The sequence below is a fragment of the Panicum hallii genome, chromosome 8, assembly GCF_002211085.1.
Source record: "Panicum hallii strain FIL2 chromosome 8, PHallii_v3.1, whole genome shotgun sequence".
In the NCBI taxonomy this organism is placed as follows: Eukaryota; Viridiplantae; Streptophyta; class Magnoliopsida; order Poales; family Poaceae; genus Panicum; species Panicum hallii.
Window position 1 is genome coordinate 2,076,745 of NC_038049.1, and position 19,231 is coordinate 2,095,975.

The following is a 19,231-nucleotide window of genomic DNA, read 5'->3' on the forward strand; positions in this document are numbered from 1 at the left end:
TAAAACATGGTCTTCCCCAATTGCCGGGACTGGTGTTCCGCTTTGGGTCCAATCTTGCATACGCCGGTCTCGGGCTTGCCTGAGGCTCTCTTGGGCGACCGCTTCGCTACTGACCGCGGCTGCGGCTCTTGCCTCGGCGTGGGCGGCTCGGATCTGCTGTAATCTTACTGCGAGCTCCGCTTGCTCGGCTCGATGGGTCTGCTCCCTTAGAAGGTTGGCTTGCACATCAAAAAGTTGGTCCAGGGCGGCTAGGTAGGTAGCCACTTGGTACAGGGGGCCTTCTTCGTGACGGCGTCATTCCAGGTTTCTCATGCGTGCTTCCCAGACTGGGGTTCTGTTGGCCGGCGGGAAGAACTTCGCTGGCGTGGGGGCGAGGTGTTCTTCAAAAATCTGGCACAAATAACGGAGTGCTTTTCTGATGGCCAAGGGGTAGGTGTCTTGGTGTCTAAACCCTGTGGCGGTCGCTCGCCAAGGCTGAATGTTGGGGTAGCGGTTGCTCCTGGCGATGACCAGGATCACCCTGCAGCGGAGGGTACCATGGTGTTCGTACTCTCGGCTGTAGTACCTTGGGCATTCTGTAACGCCAAGGTCCTCCAGGGTGTTGATTAAGAGGCCGGGAAAGCCAGGTGCTGCTTGGCAATCGCCCTGGGTCCATCCTTCCTCAGCCATCTGAAACAGGAATAGGGTAAACAAATTTTGCACAGGTACAACGAGGGAGTAGATAACATTTATTATTGCAACATGAGGGTACAGTTCCCATGGCTACGTGGTTATTATTACGGTAGGGTTCTAGCTCAGAGTGCTAATCCTATTATGGGGATTCTTCCTCGGTCCTGATGGAGCGCTTCTTTATTGGAAGGAACCGATCCATCTCATTTTCGGTCTGAGTACCCTTATCCCAATGGGTTTCCATGGGCTCTTCCTCTTCTTCCTCTATCCATCCACCTATTCCGTTGCGGTTCTCGTATTCTTGCATCTGGGCTTGGAGGGCGGCTACGGAATACTCGGCGCTTGCGGCTCTTGTCCGTTGTTCCTCCAGTTCCGGGGTTATCTTTTCAATCCCATGGATTAGCTGCTTCAGTTGTGCCGCCTGTTCGCGGTAGAGTGCATCCAAGCCAGTAAGGTAGATGGACAGGTGGGAGACCGTATCTTCTAGGTCTTCTTCTTCTCGTCCAAGTCCCCTCATCTGGGCAATCCAAGTGCGTCCTCTTCCCTCAGCGGGTGGGAAAAATCCCATAGGAGTCCGCTGAAGGTGGTGCCTGTAGAGCACACGCAGCCGTCGCAAGGCTTTGCGGGCGGCCTTTCGATAGGTGTCGGGGAAACGGAAGCCAGCGATGGAGATGAACCAAGGGTCCACATCAGGGTAGCGGGTGCTTCTCCCCACAAAAACCATCATGTCGCACCGAAGGGTGCCTCCGGCGATGTACTCACGGTAGGCATACTCCGGTGGTTCCATAATCCCAACGCGTTCCAGGCTGAGCAATAGTAACTTGGGGAGACCGGGCTCTGCGTGGCAGATTCCGCTAACCCATCCATTGCCAGCCATCTGGAACAAGGCAAAGACCAGTGGTGAGTGTTTATGCAGAAAGTTTCTAAATCGGGACAAGTTCTAGGGTCTGAAAAGGGGTCTCGCTCCTAGGGTCACGTCCTACGGCCAGCCTACGGCTCTGATACCACCTGAAGCGTCCCCCCATCAGGGAAGACTTAAAAGTGTTGCTTTATCAGTCCCAGGAGGCTGATAACACTTTTATTACATCAGATGGTACATCACCGTACAACTCTTCGCGGTAATGGGCAGTGAAGCGCCACTATCGTGAGGATCACAACTAAAACCCATACTACTACACTAACTACGAAGAGGGAATCATCAGAGTCTTGCGCCATGCGGAGCTCCAACGGTGACCTCACCCACAGGCAAGACTGGGTGCAGGACGGAACCCTACTCGACGTCTTCGGGGATGTAGTCGGGATCTTCCACTATAAAAGTAAGAACGGGGTGAGTACAGACGTACTCAGCAAGTTCGATCACACCCACGGAGGGGGGTATAATAGAATTTAATGCACAGGATAATCAAAAGATAAGGTTATGGTTCTTTTACGGAAACTCGGTTATATGCAGGGGTTCATTTTAAAAACATTTTCAAAACAAGCTTTCCAGTACCAAGGAGCACACGGTGTTGACCCACACAGGATCCAAGTTTAAACTGCTACCGGACTTCCCATCCGCCGTAGCTCACGGCACATCTGCCGGACACATTCCAAACAACTCACACCAGCCCATCCATTCCCAGAGAGAAACACTAGTTATGTGACCACACCGTAACTTGCCCGATACCGTGGGCACGGCTATTCGAATAGATTTTATCTCTGCAGAGGTGTGCAACTTTACCCACAGGTGGGGTACCACAGCACGAACACCTTAGTGCCAGTGCAGATCCCATCAAAGCCCTCACCCACCTTAGCTAGACCTGGCTAGCCACCACGGGATCTATCAAGGGGTCATTCGACCTAACACCGAGGTTTAACCGGGGCATAAGTCACACAGAGCTTATCCCGTCTCCTTGATCACCCGTTGCTCCCAGCTCTCCTGATAGCTATCAGACTAACTAGTGGGGTTAGGCTAAGCCGTTGCCCATACAACGGTCAAGTGGTTTGCACGACAGGAAGCTAGGTGAGACGACACATCAACTCGGTCCTTAGGGGTGACAAGATGGATATCTCCCTTTCACGCTCAACCACACAGGTACGAGCACACCAACTGCAATTCACACAGAAATGCCATCCATCTCGTCTGACTTACTTTTCAAAACCACCTTTTATCCCTTCCCACACGCACACACACTTTCTTTGCAAAACCAAATGGTCAAGGTATGGTTATCACAAGTAAGGTGGCTATCCTACCATGTTTTCAGCACGCAAAACCATGCAATTTTATAAAACGGGCCACTGGGTTGTGTTTATAAAAACTAGGACAGAAACATGCATCAAAGGGCGGGATTGAACTTGCCATCGTCAAGTCCTTGCGGAAGGTCCTGATCGAAGCACTGTCCTTCGGGTTCGGGGTCGCAGAACTGGTCCTCGGTTGCTTGGTCGCAGTCGGGAACTTCTTCGTTCACTCCGTGTCCTACGACGCAAACAAAACAGGCATGCAATCAAGCGAGAGAACTAAAAGCTTTTATCGTTGAGCTTGAATCGAAAATAATTTAGTCACGGAGGTAGGGGTAATATTTTTGGGTGGTTTCTTAATGGCATGGCTAAAACTATACTAGAAATGGAGTGGTAAAGTTTTGGGTCAATCGGAGGTCGTTTCGCACATAAAATGACGAGCTAAAGGGGGTTCGGGTGGTTAAACAGGGCTCCAGGGGTTTATTCGTAAGTATCTGGAGGGGGCAAGGGCCTATTTGCAAATTCTAGAAATACGCAGGGCACGCTAAAGGATGCCAAGTATAATTGGGTTTGTGTAATGGAGGGTTTATTTTGAAATAACGGAAAGAACAGGGCCTTTTCTGCAAAGGAGAGTAAGTAGAGGGGGGTTCCTTTGAGAAAATACAGGAAAGGGGGGGGGTTACGGGCAAAACTGCCCTTCTCCTTCCTCTCCCCCATACCGAACAGAGGAAGGGGAAGGGGACGCCGGCGCCCGGCTGATTCCGGCGGCCGGGGGCATGGCGGCGGCCGGAGTTAGGGTGAGAGGGGGAGGGGGGCGAGGGGAACCGGTCCCCGGCCTCACCTCGGGCCGGGACGGCGCGTGGAGGCGGGGCGACGGAGGCCGACGGCGGCGGGCAGAGCGGCCGGTGGGGCGGCGAGGGGAGCTTGGGAAGGGAGCTGGGGGGTGGTGGCGCGAGTTGTGGAGGTGCCGAGGTGCGGGGGGTGCTATTTATAGGCGGCCGCGGTGGAGGAGCGGGCGAGCGGCTGGTGGCCGGCGGGGCGGCTCCGGGGCGGCCATTAATGGCGCCCGGGGTCGCGACGCGGCGTGCGGCGGTGCAGGCGTCGAGGGTGGCGTCGAGCACGTGGGGAGGCGGCGCCGGCGCTGTGCGGTACAGGGCGGCGCGGGCGGCGAGGCCGGGGCGACAGCGGCGGGCGGCGCGGCGGCCGTGCTTGCGCGTGCGTGCCGTGGCCGTGCGCGTACGCGTGCGCGTGGGTCGCGTGCGCGTGCGGTCCGGCGGCGCGCGCGTGTACGGCGGCTTGCGCGCGAGGGTGGGGCGGCGTGGCCGGGGCCAGAGGCCGGGCGACGCGGCTCGGGAGCTCGGGAGCAGGGGAGGGAGGAAGGAGCAGGAAGGAAGAAAAAGAAAAGGGAGGGAAGGAAGAAAAGGAAAAGGGGAAAAAGGAAAAAGGGAAGGGAAAGAAAAGAGAGGGGAAAAAAAAGAAAAGGAAAAGAAAAGAAGGAAAAAATTAGTGCGCGTCGGCGGTATTCGCGGCGGCGATCGTGCGGCGAAATTCGCGGCGGCGACCGCGGCTGGTTAGCCCCGCGTGCGCTGCGTTCGCGCGCTGCGCGAAGAGAAAAAGGTGACGTGATCGTGATTGGATTCGGGTGTCGGCCTCGGCTCCCGGGGAGTTAGGGTTTCGACAAAACGGTTCTCGAAAACGAAAATTTTAGCGTGTAATTTATGGGTAATTTTTTTCGGGATGTCACACTCTACAAGCTCAAAGTGGAGCCCATCGGCTACCACCTCCCGTCCTTTGGTAGGGCTTCGAGGATCCGTTCTCCATTCCTCATTGTCTAGCTTGTCACTCATGTTCTCTCCCCCCTCCATTTTCTATGCTCTAATGATGTAGTTGTTATATTGTTTGGCCAGATGTATGTTGTATTGTTGATAATTGTTTTTGGTTAGATCTGGTAGGCCATATTGTAGATCTGGTACCTGTCAGACCCGGGGGATTGCTCGTACAATAGCTAGTCGGACACGGTAGGAAACTACCCGAGAAGTACTCGGGTAGGACTCTTGGGCTTGTACCCGACTAGGACTTCCATGTAAAATCTGTCCTCCCAGACTATATAAGGGCGGATAGGGACCCTCTTCGGGACAATCATCATCAAAGGCAATACAAACCATACAGGACGTAGGATATTGCGCTCTCAGCGGCCCGAACCTGTCTAAAACCTTGCGTTCCTTTGCACCTTCGAGTTCCTAATCGCGGCGACAACCTACCTACAAACTCACCATCTCGGGGGTGTTTATCGAGCATCCACCGGAGAATTCGATGGCATCCTTCAACTTCACCAGCACTGTGCTCGACGAAGGCACAACCTTCATCTTCAGCTCCTAGATCTGCGTCGCCAATGGTTCGGGTGGCTTCAACAACCACCTAGCCAACTCCAAAGAGCCGGAAGCTTCTTCATCAACTCCAAGCAGCGATCTCAATGACTTCATTGACAACCTCGACGATATGCTGCGTCCCGATCTGGCCCAGCAGATCGAAAAGAAGTCCATTTTCAACGCGACTTCCACTCATGACGCACCAGATCTATTCGGGTCGGATTCAAACCAATCTGAAAAGACCTCACAATCTAAATCCCTCGCCGACTTGGAGGAGGATTTGGATCTGCTGCTTAAGATCAAGGACGTGGGCGCCACCGTTTGCCGGGCGGCCCCCATTTTCAACACCCACTCGGACGCCAACGAAGATTACTCCCCGTGCAGCACTACACCTTCAAGCCGTGCCCGAAAAGGACTCGGAGACGAGGGAGTCAAAGCTTGTCGGGCGGCCCCTGCCCTTGAAAACCACTCGCAACCCGACGGCCACACCAAAATGTTTTCGAGCAGCCTTCTGGGTTTAACCATCACATCAACGCCGCAAGGATGTTTCATGTACTGGAAGGGATTTGAGCCCTCCGAACTACTCGATTACGAATCTCGCCTTGTGGCCTTCACGTAGGAACTACCCTTCCAGGAGGGTAGACCCCTCTCTCCCATTGCGGAAGAAGGAGAAAGTAGCACAGAGCTACTCGAGTACAGCCTTAGGGCTAACCACACGCCGGATCATCAAGTTTGCATGGCCTCCCTTCGCAATGCGGAGAACAATGAGCTGGACCCCCTCAGTACAACAACGAACAACTCGCGGACGTCTCAGCCGACGAGCCCACAGCTGATGCTCCCCAAGATGAAGACGAGGAGCACCGAAGGATCCAGCGGGTAAAGAACGCCAAGCGTGCTCAACGCAGGCGCAACGCGCAGAATCGCGCCCGCGAACCAAGGGATCTCAACAACGCTTTTGCAGCAGTCGCGGATCGCGAGTATCGTACGCTGATTGGCACCATCGCAGAAGCAGCACTCCTAACTCAACAACTCCCATCCAATCAGCACTCCTAACTCAACAACTCCCATCCAATCCTCAGATACAAAGGCTGCAGTACTTGACCCAACGCGCGCTCGTGCAACTCGACGGGCAACATCCAATATCTCCCACTCAGAATCAGCCCTCGAGGTCTGAGCGCCATGGTGATACCGCACTGGTCAGTCGCACCCCTGGAGGAGGCCCCGGGATCCAGAGGAACGACAACTGCCAGTGCAACGAGGGCCACCCGTCTACGCGTGGCAACAATGAACAAGAAGTACAACAACCCACTCGCAACCAGTGTGGGGTAAGGCATCACGGCCAAGATCCACTTGAGGCCAACCTTCACGACGCCCCCACGATCGACCTCAGGCGGAAGATCAATGAAGGCCGCGACACGCGGCTTGTCATTGAAGCGAGGAGAAGGGACCGTACCGGCAGGCAGCACAACGACAACGACAGCGACCGCTTCCCCGCCTTCACCACCAGCATCACCGACAAGTCCTATCCAAAGGACTTCAAACCAGTCGGAATCCTCAAGTATGACAGTAAGCAGGATCCACGCCAGTGGATTTGATGCTACTCCGTTGCTATTAAAGTTTAAGGGGGATCCAACTCTACAAAGGCTCTCTACTTCCCGGTGGCTTTGGAGTCCGCGCCCCTCACGTGGCTTGGAAGCCTCAAGCCAAACTCCATCGACTCGTGGGAGAACCTCAAGCGGGCCTTCATCGACAACTTCCAGGGCTCCATGATCAGGGTGGGCACTCGCCATGACCTGTCCCAGGTGAAGCACAAGATGAAGGAGACCCTAAGGTCCTACACACAGTATTTCTTCGAGACACGTGCCACCATCGCCAACATCACCAATGAGGACGTCATTCGTTGCTTCCAAAACGGCCTCTTCTCGAAGAACACGTACCATGACTTCTCGATCCCATGTTTCTCAACAAAAAAAATCTCTTTTTGCATATTTACTCCATCTGTTCAATATATATTCTGATGGTAAAATAAAAATATCCTTTATGTTGAAGACTTTGAGGGCATGCTTGCATAATATACCTGACATATATGAAAGATGTTATTCATCAAATTGTATAATAAAAATATATCATAATTAAGAAATTTTATACACACCTATACATTCATACTTCCTGCAAGAACAAGTGATGGTCATATTTTCAATGTTAAACACAACTATTGCCCCTTGGTCTGATTGCATATGTGTAACCATATATGTGAAGATTGACCCCTCAACTTTTAACAATTGACCACTTAATAAAAATTGATCTTTAAATTCAGCCTCAAATTCAGAGTACATTCTCTTTGTATATGATTCAGCTGCCGTTTTCAACATAGATAAATTTGGGCTAGAAGGAATAGAGATCTTTCGACGTGAATGAAAATTTTGCATTCAACTCATTTTCATGAAGACTGGCAGACACCTTCTCACATTCTACGAGGAGCTTAGAAAGACTCAGTTTTCTACGAAACCTTTTCTTGAGGATATTATTCATACCTTCACTCCTTTGAGTAGAGGTCATATCAGCTGTAAATGAGTCACCATAGATAATAGCCTATTTTCCCCTCAAGTTATAAAGGTTTGCCATCCAATCATTGTCCACAAGATTGTACTTCCGCAATAACTCATGCCACTTCTCATTAAAGTAATACTCTGATCTATCCTCATAGACACAACTCTTGAAAGCAGGTAGAAACTCCTGATATTGCTGTTAAGAAGGTTTCAAAGAGCCAAACAAATGATGGAATAGTTTCATCAAACATCAAGGCAGCCCCAAAAATTATGGTTTGCTTGTGATGATTGACACTGAGGATTGGAGCAAAAGGCAATTCAAATTTATTGGTTTGAAATGTGGTGTCAAATGACACAGCATCACCAAAGCATGCATAATCCATGATTGACTGACCATCTGCCCAAAAAACATTAGATATACGACCTTTATCAGGTCCATCTTCTTGATCTATTTCAACTGCATAGAAAAATGTAGGATCCTCACGCTGCTTATTCTTCAAGTAGTTGCATAGTGTCTGTGCATCATTAGATTCTAAATACTTTTTGCGCTCACGAACAATCTCATTATTGCAATCCATCCTTGAGAATGGCACTTTGTCGGCTACTCCATAGAACTCCTTCATGAACTCATACACTTGGGCATGCCTCGTTCCAGCTTCTCGTATCTGGCCAATTAGCTTTCTATCTGCTTCTATGACACGTCATTGGGATCTTAATTTTTTTCTCTTATTCGGACTAGCAAGATAGTGATTATGCTCAAGCACAACCCTTTGCACTGTCCAAATCCCCTCTTTACTGACACCTAACTGAATACGAGCACTGCATCGTAACCGTGTCGTGCCCTTTGATGACTCAGTGTTCCCGTATCCTTGGCCACTACAAACTATATATTTTTGATATGTAGTACGATCTGATTGGAGTTTTGTGGTGCTCTTTCTAATACTGAACCCAATTTTACCGCCATAATTATTATACATCTCATATGCGTGATCCTCGGATTTAAGGTCATTCCAACTTCAGGAACGATTAAAATATAGTTGACTCTTTACGATGTTTGTCAACCTTGGAGGAATAGTGGTTCATGGTCATGGAAAATACAGGCACAAATCTCTGGAGGGCTAGGAATGACCCATCTTGTAGCACAGGCAGCAACATACGGAGTAGCTACAGGCTAAGTACTCTGAACAAACCGAAAAACACGGTTCCTTGCACCCCTTTGCTTGCAGCTTCACGATGCCACTCTGAATGCTGCCATTGCAGCCGACGCACAACACCACGACGCTGCCATCGCATCCATGATTGCCAATGCACTTACCTATGACCAGGTGAAGGTTTTTTTTTTTCCGAAAAGGATGACCAGGTGAAGTACATGTACATCACGGACAACCAACAGTTGGCACCAATTCTACAGGAGGAGAATTATGATTGATCAGCTTGGAGACTGGAGACTGCGACCCCTTCTGCATCGAACAACAACAAAGACATACCTTTCACCTGACGAAAGATTGGGCGAGAAACCAACTGGATAGCTCAGAACATAGCCAAGGAGGCATGGAAATACAGTTCACCTCCTTGAGTCTGTCATCCTGTAACCACGTAGGCCGTCCAATGCATTGCCCGATTCAACAGGCTTTGCAAAACGTTACCAAGGAATACATATTTAATTTATCAAAAAAAATGTGGAACTTGATGATAGTTCTATATGATTATATTTGAAGGACATGCACAAAATATCTTCAAGCACCCCGTTCATTGATATTTTTTTCAAGCACTGCATTCATTGATATGAATTGAATAATTTCAAAAGTGCAGACAAAAGAGGCGCGCGAAGTTCCATAACATGCTTCGGACGCCAGCATCAATGAATTAAATATGGTTCAGATGACTGAGAAGATTAGCATCTCACTGTAAACAGAGACATGCAGGAACTTCCTGTGATATGAAAATGCAAGGAGTATAGGAAATGGGAGCCAAGAATATACTAATGTCCCAGAATCACATAAACATATTCAAACTGCAGGAAACCTGACCACTTGAGGATGCTCTAATACAGAAGTAAAAAAAAATATAAAAGATATGTGCAATCCATGGATAGGGCTTGTGCATTTTTCGAGAGGTAGATCAGCATGGACTCCACTAGCATTTGATACTGAAGATAAGGATAGCATTTCTCTATAGAATTTCATCAAACAAAGGAGACCACAGAATGTGGCTAGTAAATTAAAGCACGAGACAGACATAATCACTCAAACAAATTTACATGTCGTTGGGTATTGCAGAAATATTTACAACTTGCCCAGACACCAATGTTAGCGTTTGGGGGGTGCTGGGCTGGTTGCAACTGCTTCGGCAGCAGGTTAAGTGGTTCACCCGCTTCAACAGGGATGAACTCGTACAATCCACCTGACTTTTGCCTGCAGATAATAATGAAAACAATTCAGCACCATGGAATCATATGCTTTCTATCAACAGGCCGGACAAAAGGATTCAGGATCACAAGGTAACACTTCAACTGGGTGGGTTAGAATAAAAAAACAGAGATCACATGAAACTCGAGCGTACGGAGTTCCATCATCTTCAGTAGATATCATAACCTTTTAATGGGTGTGACAGTTGACATGCAAAGCAAAAGGTTATGCTACTTCACGATCAAATTCAGGAGAAGAAAAACGTGTTTATGCACGCGCATTCCTCAGGCAAAACATCAACTGATGGATGAAACAAGAACAAAGATAATTAGAATGATGACATTTCTATGGAGCAGATATGAAATGATTGGCATACTCTTCGAGTAACCAGTCACTATTCACTGCATATGTCAAGTGCGGAGTAAGAATACCTGCAAGTATCAGTTGATTTTAGGGCTTAGGTAGTTGTATTGTGGATCCCTGAGGAATTAATTGATTTGAGAAAAAACAGCTGTTGGTTGCAAGACTATGATCCGAGTCGTTTCAGATGTTCAGTGGCGGAATCATTGTGAGAGTTGCATAACTATGCCAGCTTCAGGACAGCGTCGGAGGCGAACTACATCGGCCGGGTTGGAGTAGGCGACGGACAACGGCGGGGTCACGTCGGAGGCGAACTACCCATACAAAGGTAGGGAGGGCGAATGCGTCAACGGCAAGCCGAGAAACTTTGCGGCGCGTCAGAGCTTGCTTAAACCTGTGAATGGTGTTCTAGGGAACAATCCGAGTCCCAAGCTTGCGTAATCTTATTATTCAGGTCTTGTCAGAGGACGAAAATAGTGTGAAAGCACTGTTCAGGCGAGGAAAAGCTAAATCTGAACTTGGCCAGACAGAATCAGCCAGGGTGGATTTCCTGAAAGCAAAGAAGTACTCTCCAAGAGACTCGGAGATCCTTCGGGACCTTCGGTTGGTCGCGGAACAAGACAAGGATCTGTACCAAAAGCAGGAGCAGCTATACAATGGTCTCTTTGGGCAAAGGCCTGAAGTGAAACCAAAGAAGGCAAACTAACTCGCTATTTTCTGGCAGAGGCTGTTGTTCTTGATTCGTTATCTGGTCCGGATGTTCAGTAAGAATGAGTAAGGTAGTTTACCTGAAAATTGTTCAGAATAGGTGCTTGAGATTCCATGACCATCATGACCAACCTTGTACTGTTAGACTGGAATATCTGTGGAACTGTCGATCATTTGATCATGCATTTGAGCAGTTGGGATCAAATATACTTTTTATGAACTCTATACAATATTGTGTATTGACGAACCTTGGAGCCTGTTAGCAATAATCTTGACTAGTAGTGCAGTAGGTACATGTAAGTTACTCAGGGTCCAAGTCTAGTCTTTGCCTTGGGGACCAAGTTGAGTCAAGTCTTTGCCTTGGCATGTAAGCCACTGTGGCTGTGTAGTAGTGTATATATAGTGCTATAAATAGAAAGGAGAGGGCCTAGCTCCCTCGAGAGTTCAAGCAGCACCAAAGGAGAGTGGTCTAGTTCTTCTCTTCACAAGAGGAGTGTGTGTGGCTGCTGGCAGGTTGCCGTAAAGAACTGCCTGGGCTGTAGAGTAGGAGTTGCCGTAGCCGGATACTTACAGGCTGACCGGAGGCAACTTTAGGTACTTAGGAGGAGCTGATCAAATGATCAGTTTCAAGTAGGTTGCTGCGGCAACTAGTGTGTTTCTACGTGAAACTAGTGTGTTAGCGTGTATCTTCGGTCGTGTGCTGTCCTAACAGAGCCAACGTTCATACATTCTTTCAGCTGAAGTTTCAAAAAACTTTTTTTATGCCAGTGAATTTCACATTTTAGATTATTGTAGCAATAATACTGTCTCAATTGAGCTCTAGATTTCATTCTCATGTTGATGCTGTTGCCATTGAAACTTCAGTTGCTTGCAGAGGAGCACAAAGTCTCACTTCATTGCTCTGGAATTACAACCATTCTAAGTGCAAGCAAAAGACATGCCTGATCCTGAACACACGCTAAAGATGCTATCATGAAATTTTTTTGAGTTCAGATGACCAGGAGACTTACAAAAATTGATACTGTAAACAGACATACTGCCATACTGGGAACTTCCACTGCTCTTGTATGGACATAGAACTGCAACCCATGCAAGGAGTCAGGGACATCCATAAAGCACATACACAATATCTTGGAACTACAGGAAGGCCCGACCTTTGGAGGGTGGTCGAATACAGAAGTAAATACAAACAATATGTGCAATACATGGAGAGTACTGCTGCATTTTTCAAGGTAATTTACCATGGACTCCCCAGTAGCAACCGGTGCAGGCATAGCCGCAGAAAACAAAAACCAACCGAACAAACAAGGAACTCGAAGCATCAGAAACATTACTCAATATGTGAAACATGAAAAGTGAACAAAGAAAGCATGATTCGACAATGGAGTTATTAAGGAAGGAGTGTGCCAACCTTTAAAGGGCTACAGTTGTTGGAAGCGCCCAGCCTTTCAAGTGGCATCAAATATTCAACTTCATCCAAGTATGCAACTTCCCAAACACAATATTCAACTGAAGTCATAAAAAAGAGTGCCAACAAGTAACACATAGATAATACAGCTGCAGAAAGGTAAAACCATGTCAACAAGCAAGGCTAACCAGAACATTATGGACAGTAGTGGTTTTGTCAACTGATTATGCAACATGCTGATATGCATCAACAGGGAATATAAAATCAATACCTTCAAAAACATCTAAAGAATAACCAATGTAGAAGATAATGGTGACAGAGTTGGTAAACACTTTATACTAAACAAACATTTTTTTTCCCATTAGAGTCTGTTCCTTATCTCTTAATCCATATTCCAAAGAATGATAGTATTGGATTTACTAGATACATTGAATTGCAAGCAGTAAACACTTATGATTTATTTTATCCTTGGAAGTGCAGGATTTCTTAACAAATTATGCAACGAAAAGCATCCAAACCTTCTTGAACCATCAACATGTAAATTGATCCCTGTTGTAAATATAAGTGCAACTGAAAACAAGATAATTTTTACTTGGTGATAAACTTGATACTGAAGAGCACTATCATGATAACATTTCTCTAAACAAAGGAGACCACAGAATATGGCAAGTAACTTAGAGCATGAGACAGAAATATTCACTGCAATGGATAGACATAATCACTCCAACAAATTTATGCGCCACATAAAAGATGTCTCAACACAGTTGAGAATCCAATTCCTCTGAAAAAATCCTCATTTATTGACAGCCTCAAGAAAATGATACTTTTCAGGCAGGGACTTTGCATGGTGCTGATATTCCTCCCTCGAGAAAACTGATATTAGCAAGGAAGTAGTGGCTGCCTCAAGTGAGAAGTTCATCTCATCAATTTTGGAGAGGTAAGCCCCAGCCCTCATTATCTCACCTCTATGCAACAGCCTCCTAACAAGAGAATTTAGCATACATGAGTCTGGAGTGCATCCACTCTTTTCCATTGCTAAAAACAGATTGTCAGACTCTTCTAGCAATCCTTCTTTGATGAGATTTTGTATCATTAAGCGATAGGTCACAACACTTGGAACTAAACCATGGGCAGAGATAGCAGTGAACATATCCATAGCATCTTCCTTTCTGCCACTTTTGAGAAAAGCATCAATCATAATGTTGAAGGTAATAATGTGTAGTTGAAAACCCTTAGAACATAAACTCTGAAATATTTTAAATGCCTCATCAACACAATTATTTTTGCAAAGACCATCCAGAATTATGTTGTACGTGTAAATGTCCAACTGTACTCCACTATTGATCATATTGGGATAGAGTTCTTTTGCTTCAGAAATTTTCCCAGACCGAAATAAACCCTGAAGTACCATGCTATAAGTGACAATTCCAGGCCTAACTTCATTGCTTAACATTTCTCTGAATAGTCTAACTGCATCATCTATCCTGCCAGCTCTACAATAGCCATGAAGCAAAGTATTATAAGAAAAGGCATCTGGTTTCAAGCCAACTCGGACCATATCATCAAGTAACTTCATAGCTTCCTTCATCCTACCAGCTAAGCAGTGGCCATCCATTAACGTAGTATATGAGATAACATCAGGTCTCACACCTACACACACCATCAAGTCAAGGAGACTCTGGGCTTCCGTGACTCGTCCTTCTCTGCAAAGGTTACACATTATTGTGTTGAAGAACAAGGCATTGGGATGGATCCCTTGATTCAGCATTTCAGAAAATAATTCATTAGCCTTCTCCCATTTGCCGACAGTGCACAGTCCATAAACTAGTGAGTTAAAAATAATGATATTAGGAGTCACTCCTTCATAGATCATCTGATTAAATTTGAGCATAGCCTCGTCCACTCTTCCCGACTTGCAAAGTGCATCTATTAATGCTCCATTGTTTACTCCATCAGGACTCAACCCTTGCTGCCTCATTTGGTCAAAGATACGCATTGCCTCATTTATCATACCACCTTTACCATACGCCCAGAGAACTATGCTAAAGGTACGATGGTCAGGTGAAACACCATTTTCTACCATCAAATCCAGGAGGCCATGCATGTCAGAAAGAGCTCCTTTGGTAGCATAACCATGAAGCAGAACACCATATGTAGTTACATTAGGTTTTGTGCCCTTTTCAATCATAGAATCAAAAATCTTTCTAGCCTCTGTGCATCTTCCACTCTTGCAAAGGTAATCCAGCAGCAAATTACAAGTGACAATATCTGGCTGATAACCATGTGCGGACATTTCTTTGAGCATTCGAACCACCTCTTTCCCCAGTCCTGAAGAGCAATGTCCATGGATCAGACAATTATATGTCTGATTGTCTGGCTTAACGCCTTTATGAACCATCTGCCGAAGGACACCCTCGGCCCTGTCAACAGCTTGAGCTTTGCACAGGCCATTGATGACTGTGTTGTAGGTCACAACAGTTGGCAAAATCCCCTGGTTATCGATTTCACGAAATAGGTTGTAAGCTTTGTCCACCTGACCCTCTCTAAATAAGCCATTGATGACGATGCTGTACGCCACGACATTTGGTGGGCAGCCAAACTCGGGCATTCGTCGGAGTAATATGTCCATGGCCTCATCCACCCTCTTTGTGTCACAGAGACCTTTGAGAAGCGGATTGATGACTGTTTGCACCCTCCAGCCCGCCTTGAGGACGAGGCCAAAGGAGGCGAAACCAAGCTCCAGGCGTCCCATGCGGCAGAAGCAACCGATGAGGATGTTGTAGGTGGACCCATTGGGAGCCACCTTGTTCGGGGAGGCACGGACCATCCGGTTGAAGAGGGACACGACGAGCGCGGAGGTCGAGGAGCCCCTTCCCTGGGCGCGAAAGATGGAGGTAAGGAGGTGGTTGAAGGCGCGAACCGAGGCCGGCCTGGCGTGGGGGAGCAATTCGTCGAACATCTTGACGGCGTCATCGAGACCGAGGCTTTTTCCCGAGCTAACGCGGCCAACGATGGCGCGCTCCAGCTCCAAGCAGCGGTCGCGCACGCCGCAGGACATGCCGGCGGGGCACGGCACGGCTAGCGGCCCGGCGAGGAGACGGATGGGCGGCCCTGCATCCGCCTCCGGGTCGGGCGTGGCGGCTCGATCGGTGGGGGCGGAACAGCGCGTTCTACGGCGTGGAGTGGGCGAGCGATGGATCTGGAATGCTACCGGCGGTGGTCTCGGCGTGGGAGTGGGCGTTCTATGCATTGGCTGGTTGGGGCGGCGTGGCGCCGGGCGTCAGGTGTTAGTCCTGAGCTCCTAGATTAGAAGGTAGCAGGTGGGTAGCGCCAATAGTGGTTGGACACAGATTGCGGCATGACCCAGGTGGTTGGGATGGCATCTATCGATCACGAGTACGTCGGGATTGGCTTGGTCTTCTATCCTTTATATAGAAATAGCAATCAACTGAAAGCGTTGCCGTTTTGCAGCACCAAAATTCATCGAGTCCACTTCGTGTTCGCGTGTGATGTCTTCCTCCGTTTGGAGTTCTGTCATCAGGTGCCGCCGGGCGGTGGCCGTCCGACGTGACGTGACCAACAGAGGCGGCGAGGAGCAGCAGCAGCACAAGCAGCCAGCCAAGAACGGAAACATAGTGGGTGGGTAGGATTGTTTCAAGATTTGTGTTTATTTCTTCTTTGCTGATTTCTTTCGAAGCCCAAGGCCCAGACATCCAGGCGACCAGGCCAAGCCTGACGCTTAATTCTTCCGACAGATAATCACCTACGCACATGTGACGCTTCGACTCGTACCGGTCAACATATACGCTGTCAACAACGTATATTTCATATTGGATTCAATAAAACAAATTAGATATTATAAATATTATTATTTTTTATATAAATTTGGTTAACCAAATTTAACTTAGGACAAATCTAATACAACATGTAAATAAAAATAGGGGAGTAATTTTATACGTTCTTCAGATAAATTAGTCTTAAAACAAGCTATGCATTGCTTTAGAATGGCAGTCTAATTATTTTGTAGCCACCGTATTCCACCCCGAGAAAGAGCAGACCAACACATGCCTGAAACCTGTTATACCAGGTCCACTTCCAACAACAAACGCTGCAGCCTGCAGGTGTAGTCCTTCCTTTGTATGCAGGTTTACGGGTATATTTCTCCATCAACTCTCTTTTGTCAGAGCCACATTGTCCATAACAATGATGTGATTTTCCAGATGGCTGTGACCATGGCCACAGGTGGCGTTGGCGGTTTACAGCGTGATGGGTTCCGTGGATTCGGTGTAGCCTGGCCCGTGGGATACAACATGTGTGTGATTGGTTAGCTGGATGAGCCTTTGAGCCTGGCCCATGCTGTCCAAAAGGTCTCTCTAGACCTGGCTCCACCCACGCAGAAAAATTAAGATAGTGATTGGTTGGTTGCATATTCTCCAACTGAACTTCTATAGAGCAGTCCAACATGTTTGGATGGTTGGGTAGGCCTCGTAGCCACAGGCTTGCGGAGTGCAAAAGGGGCAGTCCAGCCTGCATTGCGGGATACAGATTTCGATTTTGTTTCCGGCTTGTGCAGGTTGTATTAGCTCCGCGCTCAATTTTGCAGACCCGCCTTGTGCGGCCCGCGGCTCGTACTGTGCAGGGAACGAAACCCTCCGTCTCGCTAGGGTTACCATTGTGCAGCCCGCGGCCCGTACTGTGCAGGGAACGAAACCCTCCGTCTCGCTAGGGTTACCACTGCACAGTACTCATTCGCGTCGTCCGGCCTCGGCCTCCCTCTTCGCTCGCTCTCGCCCTCCCACTTCGCTCTCGCAAACGCACGCCGTCGCCAAGCTAGGGTTTCGCCGCCGCCTCTTCCTCGGCTCTACAAGCTCAAAGTGGAGCCCATCGGCTACCACCTCCCGTCCTTTGGTAGGGCTTCGAGGATCCGTTCTCCATTCCTCATTGTCTAGCTTGTCACTCATGTTCTCTCCCCCCTCCATTTTCTATGCTCTAATGTTGTAGTTGTTATATTGTTTGGCCAGATGTATGTTGTATTGTTGATAATTGTTTTCGGTTAGATCTGGTAGGCCATATTGTAGATCTGGTACCTGTCAGACCCGGAAGATTGCTCGTACAATAGTGAAACTAGTCGGACACGGTAGGAAACTATCCGAGAAGTACTCGGGTAGGACTCTTGGGCTTGTACCCGACTAGGACTTCCATGTAAAATCTGTCCTCCCAAACTATACAAGGGCGGATAGGGACCCTCTTCGGAACAATCATCATCAAAGGCAATACAAACCACACAGGACGTAGGATATTGCGCTCTCAGCGGCCCGAACCTGTCTAAAACCTTGCGTTCCTTTGCACCTTCGAGTTCCTAATCGCGGCGACACCCTACATACAAACTCACCATCTCAGGGGTGTTTATCGAGCATCCACCGGAGAATTCGATGGCATCCTTCAACTTCACCAGCACTGTGCTCGACGAAGGCACAACCTTCATCTTCAGCTCCTAGATCTGCGTCGCTAATGGTTCGGGTGGCTTCAACAACCACCTAGCCAACTCCAAAGAGCCGGAAGCTTCTTCATCAACTCCAAGCAGCGATCTCAATGACTTCATTGACAACCTCGACGATATGTTGCGTCCCAATCTGGCCCAGCAGATCGAAAAGATGTCCATTTTCAACGCGACTTCCACTCATGACGCACCAGATCTATTCGGGTTGGATTCAAACCGATCTGAAAAGACCTCACGATCTAAATCCCTCGCCGACTTGGAGGAGGATTTGGATCTGCTGCTTAAGATCAAGGACGTGGGCGCCACTGTTTGCCGGGCGGCCCCCATTTTCGACACCCACTCGGACGCCAACGAAGATTACTCCCCGTGCAGCACTACACCTTCAAGCCGTGCCCGAAAAGGACTCGGAGACGAGGGAGTCAAAGCTTGTCGGGCGGCCCCTGCCCTTGAAAACCACTCGCAACCTGACGGCCACACCAAAATGTTTTCGAGCAGCCTTCTGGGTTTAACCATCACATCAACGCCGCAAGGATGTTTCATGTACTGGAAGGGCTTTGAGCCCTCCGAACTACACGATTACGAATCTCGCCTTGTGGCCTTCACGTAGGAACTACCCTTCCAGGAGGGTAGACCCCTCTCTCCCATTGTGGAAGAAGGAGAAAGTAGCACAGAGCTACTCGAGTACAGCCTTAGGGCTAACCACACGCCGGATCATCAAGTTTGCATGGCCTCCCTTCGCAATGCGGAGGACGACGAGCTGGACCCCCTCAGTACAACAACGAACAACTCGCGGACGTCTCAGCCGACGAGCCCACAACTGATGCTCCCCAAGATAAAGACGAGGAGCACCGAAGGATCCAGCGGGTAAAGAACACCAAGCGTGCTCAACGTAGGCGCAACACGCAGAATCGCGCCCGCGAACCAAGGGATCTCAACAACGCTTTTGCAGCAGTCGCGGATCGCGAGTATCGTACACTGATTGGCATCATCGCAAAAGCAGCACTCCTAACTCAACAACTCCCATCCAATCCTCAGATACAAAG

At 48.4% G+C, this 19,231-nt stretch overlaps 1 protein-coding gene across 1 annotated transcript; it reads right to left on the reverse strand.

Annotated features, from left to right (window-relative positions):
• Nucleotides 1-12,159: 12,159 nt before the first annotated feature.
• LOC112902038 (protein Rf1, mitochondrial-like) lies at nt 12,160-15,915 on the reverse strand. The gene is made up of 2 exons (XM_025970932.1): nt 13,207-15,915; nt 12,160-12,837 (listed from the first exon to the last, which is right to left on the reverse strand). Exon 1 carries the CDS (start codon nt 15,744-15,746, stop codon nt 13,482-13,484), a length of 2,265 nt encoding a protein of 754 aa, XP_025826717.1. The 5' UTR covers nt 15,747-15,915; the 3' UTR covers nt 12,160-12,837; nt 13,207-13,481.
• Nucleotides 15,916-19,231: the final 3,316 nt, after the last annotated feature.